This window comes from Akanthomyces muscarius, chromosome 1 (assembly GCF_028009165.1).
Source record: "Akanthomyces muscarius strain Ve6 chromosome 1, whole genome shotgun sequence".
In the NCBI taxonomy this organism is placed as follows: Eukaryota; Fungi; Ascomycota; class Sordariomycetes; order Hypocreales; family Cordycipitaceae; genus Akanthomyces; species Akanthomyces muscarius.
This window is the reverse complement of record NC_079241.1, coordinates 4,622,026-4,638,272: the sequence shown is the minus strand read 5'-3', so window position 1 is coordinate 4,638,272 and position 16,247 is coordinate 4,622,026. Positions and strand designations below refer to the sequence as shown.

The window sequence follows — 16,247 nt, the reverse complement described above, 5'->3', positions numbered from 1 at the left end:
CGGGCTCGGTTGCTTCGGATCCACGGATGATTGCGGCACAGAATCAAGCGATGTGTCGGGTCGATTTCGATCGTCTGCTCGTTGCGGTCAAGCCAGAATCTAGATTGAGGTTCCTGGATACAGCTTTACGAGCTGCGGTTGAAGTTTGCGGTAGAAGAAAAACGAGTGTAATCGGCACTAATGGCCAGGCAGGGGTCGACGAGGGTCAAATACGAGGACAAGCCGGGATGCAAGAGACGGGTCGTACACGACGAGACGACAGAAGAAAGAATGCGTCTCGCAACGATGTTGATTTCGATGGAACAAGGGTCGCGTCAAAGGGGACAGTGAAACCGTGTCGCAAAGAGAGAGAGAAAGAGAAAAAAAAGGAAAAGGGTGAAAGAAACGAGGCTAACGCCAAAAGAACAAGAAGAGGTCAATCCATCTGTCTTGAGCGATATGGGGGTGCAGGGGGCGGGGACGATTCGGGGTCAATTTGACGGGCCCGGTGGCGCTGTTGTTAGGTAAGATACCAGCAAACAGGCGGCCAGCTGGGTGCGCTTTTTAGGCGAAATGTGCTGTTAGCCCACTGTAATTAAGGTATTCACAGTGGGTTTGGCCCGACCAGTCGCAGTGAAACGGGCTCGCTGCCGGGAGAGACAGGAGGAGGATTGGAGAGTCAGTTGAGAAAAGGGGGGCGCGGTCGGCGGGATCCCAGTTGCTGCTTGGCATCCTTTATTTTTAGCGGCCGCATCAGGTTGGCCAATCCTGCAGCGGCAGTGACCAGGTGGCCAATCACCTGTCGCCCAGCTGCCACGCTTCACAACCTGGTCCGAACCACAGCTGCCTGCATGGATCGGCAGAGATGGCTTACTAGCTTGGCGATGCGCGTCTTCAACTTAACGAGGCCATCTACTAGTACAATGAAAAGATAGGACGGAACATGTCACTTGAAAGGAAATTGTACTTGTTTGGAAAGCTGCTCTTCCACGAGCCAATATGTTTGTAGTGAAATTACCAAGTATATGTCCTTGTTATATGCTGTGTGTACCATCAAGTGTAGAAAAAAAGCAACGCCCCGTATGTCTAAACAATTTAGTATCCTCCAAACGTACACGCTTGAAAAGTCGCGAATCAATTTTGCCATGCTCTTCTTAAAAGCATAGCCCAAACAGGCAGAGACGATGCTATAACAAAAAATAACAAACAATACCAAGTATTAGTGAATGACAAGCCGTGGGTATCATGATGTTGATTAGGCGACTGGCGCAACTGGCATGGCCGATCTACGGCTCAGCTCGTTGTAGCCAGGCAAAAGGGAGTTGGTCTGGGGCGCGTCCTCCGAGGCCGCGCGGCGGATGCGCGGGCGGAGGTAGCTGTCGGCCTCGGCCTCCTGGTCGCGCGCCATGACGCTCTCGAAGCTGGGTAGCTCGCCGCCCTGGGGATCGTCGTGTGCCGTCTCGACGCCGACCTGGACGGGAACCGACAGCGTCAAGGTGGTGTTGGTAGGACCGACGCTGAGGCACAGCTGAAGTACATAGGTGCGCGAAATGAGGCACGAGTGAAAGGTGGGCAAGAAGATCTTGCGATTGTTGTTGGTGACGGTAAAAGGGACATCAAGGCTGGCGACGTGCTTGATGGGCGAGGCTGTCTTCTTGTTGCCGCTCTTGCCCATGGCGTCGCTGTCTGGCGACAAATGTGAGCTCGAGTAGCCCGAGTCGCGACGGCCTGCATCCACCTTTTCCTGCAGCCACGAGATCTTGTCCACTGGGTTGTTGAAGAGATTGTTAGTCGTGGTGTAATTGAGGCACGGGTTGCTGTGGTAGGCGGTGCGCGGGCCCAGGTTGGGCAGGTAGTTGACCGGGGCGGCACCGAAAAAGGTCGTGGACAGCAGCTTCGCCGAGACGGAGTTGATCTTGGGCGGGGCGGTATCGACCGAGTCGGGGACGAACTCGAGGTTGATGTGAGCCGTGGACAGGGATGCGTCGCGGCCATCGGCGGAGAACATGACAGCCTCGGGCTGCATCGAGGCGACCGTCAGCTTGCCTGTCTTGGCAGAAAAGAGGTTCTTGCGAATCGTCTTAGTCTTGGCCATGGTATAGCGCTCGTCGCGGAAGGTGATGTCGAGGGGCGCATCCTCGGGGCTGGCGGGCAGCACCTTGACGACGTGCTGACCCTCCATGACCTTGGAAGCTGGCACGTCGCCCTGCGCCTGCTTGACGGCACGGGCTTTGACAGCGTACTCGATCTGGGCCATCTCGGGGGCCTGGTCGTCGGCGCTCCAGAAGCCAATGGTCGGGGGCAGGCGCAGGTGGTGGTCGAGGACCGGGCCATCTTCACACTGGTGCTTGCATGCGCCAATGGGGAGCTGGTGGGGGATGACAAAGTGGAAGGGAAGGGTGTAAGTGCGGCCGGCCTTGAAGACACGATCCTCGGGCATGTCGTCCTCGGAAATGGGCATGCGCATCTTCAGGAAAGGCCTGAAGGAGTGGGATGGGTATTGCTGTACAAAGTCGAGACGGGTGGCAGCGATGCCGGTGAAGACAATGTCAAAGTGGTCAAAGGCAGTGTCGCGAACCGCCTTGACAATGGCGCGGCCAGCAATGACGGAACCCGAGGTGTAGACTTTGGAGTTGTAGTGGCGATCGATAATGACATCAATGGTAGGCTTAAGGGCGGCTACCGCCTTGGAGCGAGCAGCCGCCCGGCCTGTAGTGTCGACGACGTCGGGCATTTCGAATTGAGTTTTCTTGGGCTTGATTGCAGGCTCTGGAGCTTGACGTATATTTTTTCCGCGTGGATATGCCTGTGTGCTTGTTTGGAAAGGCTGAGTGCGTAGATATAGGTGCAGCTATCTCTATAGTTGGCACCGTATGAATGACGTGCTGCGTGTGTATGTGTGTGTGGATGACAAATGGCCGAGCGCGAGGCTGTCAAAGGGCGTGTGTAAATGTCAAGAGAGACGTCAGGATTATAAATTAGGAAAAACAAGCTGCCGATCAACGAGCGAGCAAGAAATGACGGTGTAATGCAAGTGGCGAGGAGGTGCAAAGATACGTCTCTCAAAAGTTCATGGAAAGCAGTGGTGACGGGTGCGAGGTGGGAGGGCATAGGCTCTTTTTTATTTCATACGAGACGCAGGAGCTAGTCACTTGGTCTGGGGACGAAAAGGTCCTTTTTTTTATCTTCGGAGAACGAGCTTAACAGGCAATAGGCAATTCGGCACGGTAACAGAATAATAAAAAGACGCGGGGGTGGCCAAATGAGCGAGCTTGGTGAGCTACGGTAGGTAGGCTGCTCAGAAATTCGGATCGAAACGGCCGCGCGCAACCCTCGCTCGGATGACTGGATCCTTCTTGTTAGCAGTAGCCTGGGTGTGGAGGGGCAGAAAAAAGGGTCGAGCTCCAGCATCTGGCTGGCCGGGGCTCTGGTTGGCTTGCGTGTTGTGCATTGGCAGCTGGCAAACGCAAACGCAAACGAACAGCTGCCAGCTGCCTGCCACTGCGTTTGCTGTGGCACCGGTACCGGTACCGCCACCGGGTTTGGATCCAGCAGGGTACCAGTAGCTAGGTGTGCAACCTGTGGGTGTGGCCAGAGGGGACGCCACCTGGTGCCGTGGCCACTGTATTACAGCGCTCTTGCAGCACTCTGACAGCACTCTGACTTTACAGGCCACCAGTTCATGCTCCGATTCGGATCCTAATTTAGTGCTTTGCTGTGGCTGATGCAGCTTTCCCGCCGTTGCTTGGTGGGAAGCGCAACACTAGAAAATTCTGTCAGACCACAAGCTCGCGCCGCGAACAGAAGGATCCATCAACTCGTCAGAAAAAAAATCGCCATCTCCATCACGACCACCGCATGGCAATCACACATGATGCTCCCCAAACTGCATCACCAGCCTAACGGCTCTACAACAATGCCATGACCAGCACTCATTTCGTCACACCACTACACATGAACTTTCCGCATTTTTCTACGACATCGTCTTGCTGACTTTCTTTCCTCTTTTTCAATGCGACAACCGCGGTATACTTGTGGGAGGCTTGCTGATGGGAGGGGGGGGGGGGGGGGGACGGAACGTCCGAGAACCGCGCTGGCTCACACACAGCGACACGGAAGAAAAAATATGAGGCTGAGGTAGGTTCACGATGCCTGGTCCCTCTAGTCAGGCACACCCTGCCATGACGCGACAAGACTCCCTTGCAGTCTCCTCCCACCATGCCGTGAAGGCTCCTCCCACCATCTTGGCACGCAGCAACATGTATGGTTGGCGGCTACTTTAGCCAGGCAACACATGTGAAGCAGCTGCTGAAGATCAACGAGAGTTGAAGCCAAATCTCGATGTGATGCCATGTTTGCTACCGATGACAAGTGATGAGCGTGCAGACTGCGCTGGTGTCGGGCCGCGTGTGGCTCCTATGATTTCATGCTTCTTCATCAAGTGGCGCCAACTGTCATGGCGAAGAGCACGACTCTGCGAGATCCAGTGTTTTGGCTTGGGCATCTGCGTTTCTGTACCCATGAGGCTCGGCGGGCGACAACGGCTGCGCACTACACAGAAAGCCACAACGAGTTGATTGCTTCACATCACCAGAATCCTCACTTGTATGACCGCGGCTACACAAACTGGCCCCCGCAAGGCTTGCTTCCCTTGACGTTCTGGAATCTTGTTCATGTTTTTTGCGCGCGGGCAATACAATTACCCATCGGTCAATGAGCGCACAGCGGACAATTCCCCAGTTGGGGGTCCTTGTCACTTGTCTCTATTTCATCCTCCGCCAAAGGCCGCGAGGCCATGCTCGACCCCATCACCAAACATCTGGAACAAAGTCTGGTTCGGTCTCGAACTCGAAAAGATGGGGCTCTGCCTTCTGGCGGTGGATCGGAAGTTATGCGGGAATGATCTTGAGCCTCCTGCAAGCCATGTTGCTGCCACTACCGACACAGCTTAGCTCGCAATCGTCATTCCACCTCCCCATTATTCCCCAATATTTATATCCTTCAGAGTTCAACGACAGCTCACTAGTGCGCTTCCGTCAGCGGGCATGCGTCCTGATGCCCTATTCGGGAACAGTGCTCGCAGCGGATAGGGCAAGGCCAGGGCGAAAATTCTCCTGTGGCTCTGCCCGAAGACCCCAGCAGTCCACTGTCGATTCCGCTCTGCAGTTTCTCGGTATGGGTTGTGTGTCTTGTTGGACTCTTGGCAACCGTCGTCTACTGGTGCCAGTATTGATGCTGCCACAACGCCAAAGTTCAGCTACTCCATGTTATACAGACAAAGCTTCCTTTGTTGGCTCATCTGGGGCAAAAAGCACAACGTGCTGCTAAACCAGCCTACGGGTTTCCAACCACCTGCTACATTGGGTCCTTCTTGGAGACAACAGATGCAACCCAACCCAACCTAACCCAACTGTTTTGCTTGTTACAGTCATCTCTTTCCTCTTCCTTTGCCACCCCGACACCGTGATTACTGTATCACTAAGTTATTCCTTCTCGCACACAAGTGCGTGCGAGGTCCGCGCCCATCTTGCCTGTTGCGGCGCTACACATGTACTTCCCACCACTGCAACACTTGTTAGTTGTGTCGGGAAGGAAACTTGGCCAGATCATGCACTAGCAAAATCTTGTTGTCCTTGGTTTTCCAAAAGCCTCCCACCTACGTTACCACAATTGTCCGTGCTCTGGTGATTCCTCGAAATCTCTGCTGAATTCCCTTGCCTCTCGGCTGCCTACTTACTGCACCATGCCCCCTGGGCTCTTTTGATTGGGGGGGGGGGGGGTTCCTTTCCTATTTTTCACATCTCCACCATGGCATGAAATTGAACCTCTTCAACTCTGCTCGCTTACCAACTCTCGACCCCGCAATAGGTAACTGTACTTGTCACCAGCCACAATACACCCCCTTCCCCTTCCCTTCCCAACACGCCCCCATTGGAAACCAGATGCTGCTGCACGATATGACTGTCCCTCTCCGATTTTGGATTAGAGCTGCCCACATCATGATTTCGTTTTCTGACTCGGTGTTGGGCTCTTTTTGGCGTCGCCAACCTCATCGTCAATATTTTGTCATCCATCGCCATTGACCTCCACCGCAAGCTCCTTTTTTTTTCCTCATCTATGCCATGCCAATATTATCTGCAGAGTTTGCGTTCTCGGCTTCCTTTACCGCTTCGCACATATTGCCACTTTTTTACCCATGACCTGCGCGGTCTGTAGAGTTCTCGATCGTATTTATGGCTGCCAGAGGCCTCATCACACTCCCCGCCTCCCCCAAGCGCTCACCGCGTCGGTGATCCAACTCCGTAGCCAGAGGCATCGTCAATATCCACGGACAGTAGCCCGAGCTCGGCGCCCAAAATGAACAACAAACGCCCCAATTTCAATGGCGCTAACACAAAGCTTGGCCTTTATCCGGTGGGCTCGGCGCGCTCGCCCTTCTTCGTCGTTCGCGCTGCAAATTGGACCCTGAATCTCTACGTAATTTTTAGTTGACCCCCAAATTTCGACCCCAAGGCGGCGTCTTTTTCTGCCGACCCGTGCCTAAGCCTAGTTACCTAGTCATTCACGCCCTTGACCGTAATGCTTCCTGATGCGCATTATTAATGTTCATAATCACCACCATAAATTGGTAAGCTTGAATTTTTAATACAGAGAGGAGGTATGCAAAGTTCTACCACCACCATCAGCGCCTTACACGTCAACATAGCCTTCTATGACGACTTCTCTCCACAGATATCCCGTCTAAGATTGCCACCGATAATTTACAGACGTTTAATGTACATGGCCTTCAAGCCACTGCCGCCGATGATACTCAAACTCCGCCCAACTATGCCTGCTGCTCATGCTTCCTGACCTCGGTCTCGCATCGCCCGCACAGCCCCTCTTCCTCCTCGGCCTGATATCGCCAGCATCGCGAGCACTTGGCCTGCACAGGCGGAAGGACATGTACCTCGCCCTGAGCCTTGTCGCCACCAACGGCTGCAGTATAGTGCCACGCTGGCTGCTCAGGCAGCGCGCTGTTCACGGAAACCGAAGACACCACAAAGACGGCATCCAGCTCGTCCTGGTATTCCGTCAGGCACGAGAGCAAGCCGGCATCTTCTGTGGTGACGATCACCGAGCACTGGAGCGAGCTTCCCACTTCTTTGGCCAGCCGAGCAGGCTCCAGCGCTGCCTTGATGGCCTCGTGGACAGCAGAGAGCTTCGGAATGTCCTGGCGCAGCTTCTCCGCATCATACGTTAGACGCTTCGGGTCAATGACTGGCGATTTATACAGCTGTTTCGCCGGATGCACCATCAAACTGTCCTCGAACATCCAGCTAGGCCTGTTGGTCCATGCCTCTTCTACCAGCACAGGCGTCACTGGGGCCAGCATGCGTAGCATACCTACCAGGATCGGCTCAATGGCACCACCTCCATCACCGCAGTAGAGCCTATCCTTGAGGGCCTCGAGATAAAACGCTGACAAGTCTGTAGAAACCCAGCGGTTCAGCATGCCTACACCCTTGTGGAACTCGTAGTTGCTGTATGCCTCCCACACCTGCTCCATCGTCGTCGACAGCTGCAGCAGAGCAATGTGATCCAGCCTGGTCAAGGGCGTCTGTCGGCTAGATTCATGCACTGAGCCTAGCAGCATTTTAAGAATCGTCCGGTATCGAACAAGCGCACTGTGGACGGGCTGCAAGATTGTGGGACCAATGAGGATATCCGTCGTAAAGTCACAGCTGCCGGCCCACAGACGCAAAACGTCCGGACCTAGAGCGTCTGGCTGCCCAGTGTCTTTGCCCTTGCGCTTCGCTGGTGGCAGGAGCTTGCCGTCCATGACCTCCTCTGGTGATATAGTGTTGCCCAGCGATTTCGACATCTTTTTGCCTTGCGCGTCCAGTGTGAAGCCATGAGTGATCAAGGTTCGGAATGGAGCAACAATGCTGCCTGCTGCTTTGCCGTCGGCTTTTTGCGCCGCAATGTAGCTTAGGAGACTGGATTGAAACCATCCGCGGTGCTGGTCCGAGCCTTCCAAGTAGACGTCGACCTGCTTTTCAATCTCTGCCCAGCTAGTGCCGCTGTCGAACCAGACGTCCATAGTATCTGTGCCGCGGCGATACTCGCCCTGTAGGGATGCCAGGATCCACGCCGGATCATCAGGGCTATCAGAGAACCACGCGTCTGAGGTTCTCTCTTGCATAACCTGGATGATATGCTCAATAGTTTCGTCAGTCATGACAGCTTCACCGCTGCTGTTGTACAGTGCCGGAATCGGCACACCCCAGGAGCGTTGTCGCGAAATGCACCATTCAGATCTACTTTTGACAAAGCTCTCTAGTCTTACCCTGCCACTCTCGGGCACAAACTTGACATTCTTGAGAGCGTTCAAAGCATCATCTTTGATGCTGCCCACATCAGCAAACCATTGAGCAGTGGCGCGGATGACGACGGGCTTCTTGGATCGCCAATCATAAGGATACTTGTGCTGGATATCTTGAGTCGCAATGACATCCTCCGCCACAAGATCAAGGACGGCAGAGCTCCCGCCATCTAATATCGAGGGTGCAGATGTGAGAATTTCCGGGTCGTCGGGGTACGCCTCCGCTGTGAAGCGGCCTTCGTTGTCGATTGGTGCAAACGCCTCAATGTCGTGTGCGAGGCAGATCTCGTAATCGTCCTGTCCGTGGCCAGGTGCTAGATGCACCAGGCCGGTACCTGAATCGGCAGACACGAAATCCGCATGGATGATAGGTTGCACTGGCGCTGGTTTGCCTCTTAGCTTGTTGCGATACTGCAAACCAGCCAACTTGGAGCCAGGGATCGAGTCGACCACCACTTCAGCCTCGGGAATGAATTCACGGACAGCGTCAATGCGGCTCGAGGCAACAAGAAGCCCGTATCCGTTTACTCGTAGTACCGTATATAGAAGATCGTTGTGGACGCCAATTGCCTTATTCGCTGGGAGCGTCCACGGCGTTGTCGTCCAAATCGCTGCGTAGAGAGGGCCGTCGAAATTTCGAAGCTCAGGGATTTCGCTGTAATCGGATGTGATAGGGAACCTGATATAGGCAGACCTCGACTGGTGGTCATCCTTGTATTCCAACTCAGCTTCGGCGAGGGCGGTGCCAGACGATGGCGACCAATAGACTGGCTTGTGCTTTCGGTAAATGAGCCCGTGGCGCACCATCTTCTGAAAGACGCGGAGCTGTCGAATCTCAAACGCGCGATCCATAGTTGTCCATCTGTTGTCCCACTCCGACATGACGGCGAACGACCGAAAGCCCTTCATCTGCTCCGTGACGGTTTTAGTTGCCAGCTTGCGCGCCTGCTTTCGCACCTGCACCGCGCTGAGCCCCTTGGTGCCTGCAGCTCCGAGGGCCTTCATCTCGATTGGCAGGCCGTGGCAGTCCCATCCAGGGCGGTAGACGACGTGCCGTCCGTTCTGCACCTGCACCCGTACAATCATGTCCTTGAGGATTTTGTTGATCGAGTGCCCGGTATGGAGCGGGCCGTTCGCGTACGGAGGGCCATCGTGGAGGACGAAAGGCTCGTCTTCGGACGGTCGCGACGATTGCCAGCTATAGAACTCGTCCGAGCAGCTCAGCAGATGCTGCCGTTGTAGCTTCGGGTTCGGTCGCGCACTACACGGAAGAAGAGGGTCAGGTAGTCAGTCCCGCTGCTTTGGGGGTTGCGCCGGCTGGGCTAGCTTACGGGAACGTTGAGCGGGGAAGCCTCAAGGTCGATTTCCATGATTTGGACATTTTGTCGTCCAATTCATGTCCTGGGAGCTGCCAATGCAGCTTATGTGAAAGGACACGGCTGCGGCGTCAAGTCTCGGGGACAATTCTCAATTCTTCTCGGGGTGGGTCTGCCGGAACTCGCTCCTCAGGCACAGCCTGGCGCAGCGCCACCACCCTCGACGTGCAGCTGCAGCATGCTTCATGACGAAAGAATTTGCTATGGATCGCATTCGGTACTTCAGTACCTGCCAAAAGTTATCCTTTTATTCTCCAACGGTTGACTGTATTTGTGAGATTTGCTGTCGCTGGGATAGCTGGCGGCAATGCTCTATGACGCGTGCAAGTAGGCTTGACGTGTGCAAGTCAACTTGGTGATGGCTGTGGCTGTCTTCTCACGAAAGACTAGCTCGAGTCGATTTTGCATATACAAATAAAAATCTGTATCAGGGCTGATGACCTACTCGATATCTTTGAGAAAATTATATGCCCAACATTGACGGCAAGGCTTTTGCCCACTGTCGCTCGCCGCCTGTATAAACTTGACCACTCTCAACCTACCGCTCCTTTCGCCGTTTCTTAATTGAAGCTAGACACTTCGGTAGTGGGCTTCACCGCACCTTGTAGAACGCTTCGCACAATAGTCTGAAATTCGAAATTCGAAAATCGACTTTTCGGAGATTTGTCGCCATGACTGAGATCAAAATGAAAGCTCAGCGGACGCCAGTCGCATATGGATGTCAGAGATGCAAGGTCCCGATAATCACAGGCTTTAACATCTTCTGCGATGTAAGTGATCATTCCATCCGGTGCAAAGCTGAGAGACGGCCCTTGAGGGACATGAGCCGCGATGCTTCTTGTTTGTACCACCTAGCTTACACTATTCACTTGCCAATAGCACTTTCGTGGATTCTTTGGCAAAGCGGCGCTGTTTGAATACGTCTACAATGTCACTTGTTACAGCCCGCTGGAGAAATTGTACATGACAAACGGCGAAAGTTCTGCTCAACGATTGCACTGTGCTGAATGCAAAGCATACCTTGGATGGACATTTGTCGGTGTATCCACTTCAGCCGAAGAGTACAAGCTGGGCAGACACCTGCTGGAGCTCGAGGCTCTCGTCTATTTGCCCCAAGATAGTTGAGACTCTTGCTGCATTCTCTTTTGAGCAGATCAGTCGCGGCTCTAGACATCGCAATGGGAAAGTATAATCAGCCGGGTTGATATGGCACCTTTATGCATCGAAAGCTCGCGAATTGCAATCTTCATTTTTTTTTTCAATCATAAGCTTTATTGATGAATTATCATGAGCCCTGCAGTCTGTTCTGTGCTCTTCGTGCCTTTGGTATCGACACAGTACACGCTCAACTGCGCGTTCGGTGACTATGCACAAGCATTGTCTGAGAAAGGACCCTATCCGAGTGTCAGAGATAATGTTTTCTTGCACATGCTGCTCGCATCTTACCTCAATACTTGCACTACACAGAGAAGCATTGGACGCTTCGGATGTGATCACTGATCAAGCCACAGAAAGACCTATAACCCGTCGAGTCGACTGTGACAACAAATTCGTCATTGCAACCTTGGGTAGTAAAGATGTCACAGGTAACTCCCGGGCGAGTGATGGCAGAGCAGGCGTCGAAGTCCATCCAGCTCTGACATGTATTGAAGGCACCAACATTGAGATAGCCGCCAGAGCAATTGTCATCCGCATATAAAGCAATATCGCCTGTGTCTGGAGGCGCACTAGGGTTGCTGCAATTAGCCCAGGCCGCCGCGGCAAGGGCTAGTGTACAAAGGGCAAAGTGCATGATGATGGTCTGCGGATTTGGGCGCGAAGAGAATGATTGAAGATTATTTCTTAGACAGACTGACAGGAAACGGGCCACCGGTCTTTATTTGTATTGCTGCAGTCATATGATACTGTCTCTCGAATCTCCCAGTAGACCGGCCGTTTGGCTATGATCGCAATGCTTGCTTCCTTCAAAACTTGCGGTTAAGTTCAGCTGAATACGAACTCGTGGTAGTGTAGCCTACAGCAGTCTACTTCAGCCTCGTCAGCGTCGATCTGTCGATCTTTTGCAGAAGGAAATCCCAGGATGGTTTCCACAGCCAATCAATCCTTTGGTGCCACAACGGCCTAGGCAGCCCCAATGCAAATTGCCGACACGAAGCTCGACGCGTCGCAAACGGCCTGACACTACTCCCTCGCAGGTGTAGCATCGTTGCGAGGAGAAAACAAGACTAAGCTATCTATTCACAAAACAAAAGCTACCATTGCGAAATTTAATCTGTAACAGAGAAATGTGAAGTTGTCTTTGACACCTACCCTGTATGGAAATGCGCATAGTGGGGCGGACAGTGATGTCACCCCGTTCACGATGAGCGCTGGTTCCCTTCCATCACCTCGACACTCCCTGAGCTTGCAAACAAGGAAATCGCAGTGCAATGGCTCCTGTACGACGGTATTTGAGAATCACCAAATATTCTGTCCTAGAGTGTCGAATATATCTCGATAGCCCAGCGCTTGCACAATCGTGGCTGTTGCATCCGAGGCACCAGACGTTGGCGCGTGTGATCGAAGCAATCCGTCCGCTTGTGCTGCCCAAGCTGCGAGAGGAAAGAGAAAGAGAGAGAGCCAAGAAAAAGCCATCAAAAAAATCACGAGTGAAAGATGTAATTGTGCAAGGTACGCATTGGCCATGGGCTTGCCACACACGCTTGGTCCGCTAGGGAAGTCTGAGCTAACGGCACGGGCTTGCGACTCGCAGATGACTTTGAGGTGTCAATGTTTCTCACCGAAACGAGCACGCGACATTCATTGCTCTCCAAGAAGAAGCATTTCAGAGAGAAAGGACCGTCGATGATGCAGTCTAATGCAAATAAACTAATCGGCGAGACAAATGACCAGCCGCTGGATGTTGACGAAGCAGACTTTGCCCCAATACGCATCGAAGAAGAGAGCGGTGACGAAGAAAACATTGACTTATCGGCCATCCCGACAGCTGACGCACAAGGCGGGGCCAAGCGTCACAGAGAGTCCGTCGCAGATACCTCTGGAGTCGGCCATGGAAATGCAGACGAGGCAGCTATAGATCTGGATTCCGATGGTGAGGAGCCACCTTCCAAGCGAAGGCGCGAGGTCCCAGTACTGGATTCTGATAACGACGGCGAGGAGGACAAGAAAAAAATGGCCATGGACGTTTCATACGAAGGCTTCGCAATTTACGGGCGCGTCCTCTGCTTGGTCGTCAAGAGGAGGGACGGCGGAGCCAAGTCTAATCTATCGTCCGCGTCCGGCGTCAACGCGGCCACAGGGCAAGCGAAGATGGAGAACTGGATTACGTCTACGCAGATGCCCGCCGACGAGCCATGACGGAAAGCGACCGAGGCTCGCGAAACTGCAGCCAACAGGTCAACTGCCGACTCAAGTCGAGTTAAGTCTTTGCCGCAGGGCCGAGGCTGAAACGTCACATGGACGCAGACGCCAGCCGGACAACTGCTCTGTTGGTAAACGAAAACCCCGCCTGCATTGATGTTTGATCGTTGACGATCATGAAGAAATGTGAGGTCATCCACGCGTCGTGCATGAAAAAAACGAGCAAAACAAACCTCCGAGCTGTCGGAGCGCTATGCGGGATGAGCGAAGCGCCTACGACGCGAATAGGCCCGTCACATCATCAACTACGAAATGGAGGGGTACGTCCCAAAAAATATCTCTCCCCAAGTGTGTAGAAAGTTGAAAGGGCCATACCCCGTTGGGTTGTGCGGATAATCGCGAGGAACCGCATTGATTTCATCGGAGAAGATTTGCGCATGATTGGACGGCCATTTTGCCACACGGGGCTGCCGAACTCGGGAGCTCTATGTATTGGACAGGCCGAATAAGATTTTTTTTGTTCAGGTTTTATTACCGCTAGCCATGTTTCTACGTTTGATACCTCCCAGCCCTGCCTCGTTTTGGTCGATACGTGCGTCGCGCGCGGTGGTGACTTCAAATTCCGATTGGCGATTGGGCTGGATCGACTTTGCTACCCCTGCGCTCGGCCCCGAGAATAAACAGCCGGATCTGGTGGATGGTTTCGCGCTGGGCGACAAGAATAGACCGTTGGGTCTGCGTGAAGAAAAGTTAAAAGTGATGCTAGTGTTTCAAGATATCCTTCGGCTGTCGGGCTTACCGTGCTTTGGGGAGATGCGCGGCATTGTCAATCAGTATTAGACGGGCAAAGGCTAAAATATCGAAATAGTTCTTTAACGAGACGGTTTGGAATCAATCACACATCATTCGCAGGGAAGAGCATCGCCTTGACCAACGGGACCGCAAACGCTGCTGGCGGCTTCCTGTCTCGCGCAGCTTGGACCGCGCATGTATTGTGCAGCACGAAGACAAAGAGGAGAACTACCGTCTGAAGGATGTAGTCGTGCGTCTTTTCTGCGTGCTGAAGCACTTTAGCGGAGTCGAGATGGTCACCAAATTTAAATTCTAACACAATGCTGCATCAGCAGCTTTCTTACACGGCATCGTACGACTGATATGCTGATACGTGGCCTTTTGCATTTATTTTTCCTTTTCAACTGTCATTCACAGCCCACGTTTGCAGATCATGAAGTCTGTCTATCGGTATTCCACCTCAATTCTCACAGAGAATATTTACGTCGACATGGAGGCCGAAAAGGTACTTGCTACCAAAGTACCACCCCCAAGCCGTTACGCGACGCTACATGTAAATTGACTTTGTGCTGCATGACGTGTCAGCCAAATGCATGTTATAAATCTGATATCATTTCAATGTTTCTCCATTTCATATGCCCACTCGTGATCACAAGGCACGCCACCAACAAGGGTGCCCGGAAACCCGCGCCAACCGCTCCTCCTTCTCCTTTGTCCAGCCCCTTGCAAGCACCAAGCAGCGCCTGAAGCCCAGGAGCAAACCGGGCCAGAGCATAACTTGGCGTCCGGAGAGTTTTGAGGGATCGACCTGCTGTATCTTAATGCAGTCTTGTTAATTGCGGAGGTGTGGCCGGGGATATCTATGAGCAAAACGACAAGCCACCCCGGAGCGCCACGTCGCTCAAACCAACTTTGCTTTTGGCCCGCCTGATAAGCATGCCTGCCGTCTTCCACATCAGACCACAGAATGGCCGATCTGTAGGCATCAGCTGCGATGCGAGGATGCCTTGCACGCAACCCAGCCCAGGTAATTGAGTAATCATACGAGTGTGTGGTGGTACTGGAAGCTTTTCCAAGTCGGTACGGATACGGAGTACTATTGGCAAAAAAAGGCCTTCGCTCCACCCCCTCTGCCATGTACACATTTGTCTCAGCCAGCATTGGCAGACAGTCATTGCCCGTGGCGTACGTGAACTATTAGTTGCAACTTCATGCCGCGGACTTTTTCTCGCAAGCCCAACTATTTGTGTCGCGATGCCCGCTCAGAAGGTCTAGAATTATCTTCATCGCTCAGCCGTACCTGACCAATCCAAGCAACACCACCCCGTATTTACCCCTGCGCCATCGCCAGACGGGGGAAAGGCTGATGGGATGAGGCTGGCTGGGGCTGTCAGAACGACGCCTCAGCCGTAGCGTGCAGCAGCAATCGCGCCGCACGAGTGATTGACGGGCGCAGGATGCAAGTACCAACCCCTGGCATCCACGTGGGAACAGCAGCGACGCCGTCCTCCTTCCAAAACGCCTCGTTGCGCCATTCCATTCAGCCATATGCCCGTATTGAGGCGGACGCTTTGGGGCCCGCCGTGATGTGACTTTCGGGCCAAAGGCCGCTCCAGGCAGACTCAACAAGTTTGCTCTTTGCGCAGGCTGCGCCTCACCACGATTGCCTTGGCCAAAGGTGTCACGGTGTCTTGCTAGCAGGGTGCCATTGCATGGGATAGCGTGTTAGACAGCGGAGCCGTGGTGCCTTGCACAAGGTGGTATCCCTAGGTAGCCGGTTAAAGTCCGCGGCCAGGGCAATGCAAACAATTATTCCGAATCTAAAAACCAATCTTGGCTCGTTCCTGGCACTTGTCGCCCCAAAACCCCCCTCCCGACGAAACAATGGTCAGTGTTGGTGGCTTGCCTAGAGGGCGCGGCGCGACGTGGCAAGCCCGCTTACTCTTGTCCGACAATGAAACACAAAAGCGTGAACATGTCTATTGGTATTGAAAGTAGGACCCCGGACCGGCCAAGATCTTTTTGCTGCCGTCGTCACCGGCTCATCAGGCACACCCTGTACAGCAAAGCAGCGCAGGACTATTTGGGTTGCATTATGCTTACCATCGCCTTGCCTGCTTCTCAGCTGAGTGAAACAGCATGGGCACAAACGACAGGTCGCTAGTCGAATCGGCACCGCCGGGGCGCATATGTGTGCCGGAGTGTCTCACGGGCGGTGCCCGAGGCTGGGCGGGACCGGGCTTGGGTTGTGGGCAGAGCGGCACGGCTGGCTTTTTCTTTTATCGGCTCGGACGTGCGGCAGGGGACACTCTTCAGACATTGCGTGTCTGCCTTTCGCACGGAGAAACATCATGGCCCAAACATTTCCCACAAAC

General features: G+C 53.6%; 4 protein-coding genes across 4 annotated transcripts; 1 reads left to right on the top strand and 3 right to left on the bottom strand.

Annotated features, from left to right (window-relative positions):
* Window positions 1–1,234: 1,234 nt before the first annotated feature.
* LMH87_006572 (uncharacterized protein) lies at window positions 1,235–2,713 on the bottom strand (the record flags this gene model as incomplete). Its single annotated transcript, XM_056204481.1, has 1 exon — window positions 1,235–2,713. One exon carries the CDS (start codon window positions 2,711–2,713, stop codon window positions 1,235–1,237), a length of 1,479 nt encoding a protein of 492 aa, XP_056059834.1.
* A 4,092-nt stretch (window positions 2,714–6,805) lies between these two features.
* Window positions 6,806–9,725, bottom strand: LMH87_006571 (uncharacterized protein; the record flags this gene model as incomplete). The annotated part of the gene is made up of 2 exons (XM_056204479.1): window positions 6,806–9,605; window positions 9,676–9,725. The coding sequence occupies 2 exons, from the start codon at window positions 9,723–9,725 to the stop codon at window positions 6,806–6,808; spliced, it is 2,850 nt and encodes a 949-aa protein (XP_056059833.1).
* Window positions 9,726–12,149: 2,424 nt separating this feature from the next.
* On the top strand, window positions 12,150–13,077 carry LMH87_006570 (uncharacterized protein; the record flags this gene model as incomplete). Its single annotated transcript, XM_056204478.1, has 2 exons — window positions 12,150–12,390; window positions 12,473–13,077. 2 exons carry the CDS (start codon window positions 12,150–12,152, stop codon window positions 13,075–13,077), a joined length of 846 nt encoding a protein of 281 aa, XP_056059832.1.
* A 618-nt stretch (window positions 13,078–13,695) lies between these two features.
* LMH87_006569 (uncharacterized protein) lies at window positions 13,696–14,223 on the bottom strand (the record flags this gene model as incomplete). Its single annotated transcript, XM_056204477.1, has 4 exons — window positions 13,696–13,815; window positions 13,880–13,883; window positions 13,980–14,148; window positions 14,217–14,223. The coding sequence occupies 4 exons, from the start codon at window positions 14,221–14,223 to the stop codon at window positions 13,696–13,698; spliced, it is 300 nt and encodes a 99-aa protein (XP_056059831.1).
* Between the last annotated feature and the right edge of the window lie 2,024 nt (window positions 14,224–16,247).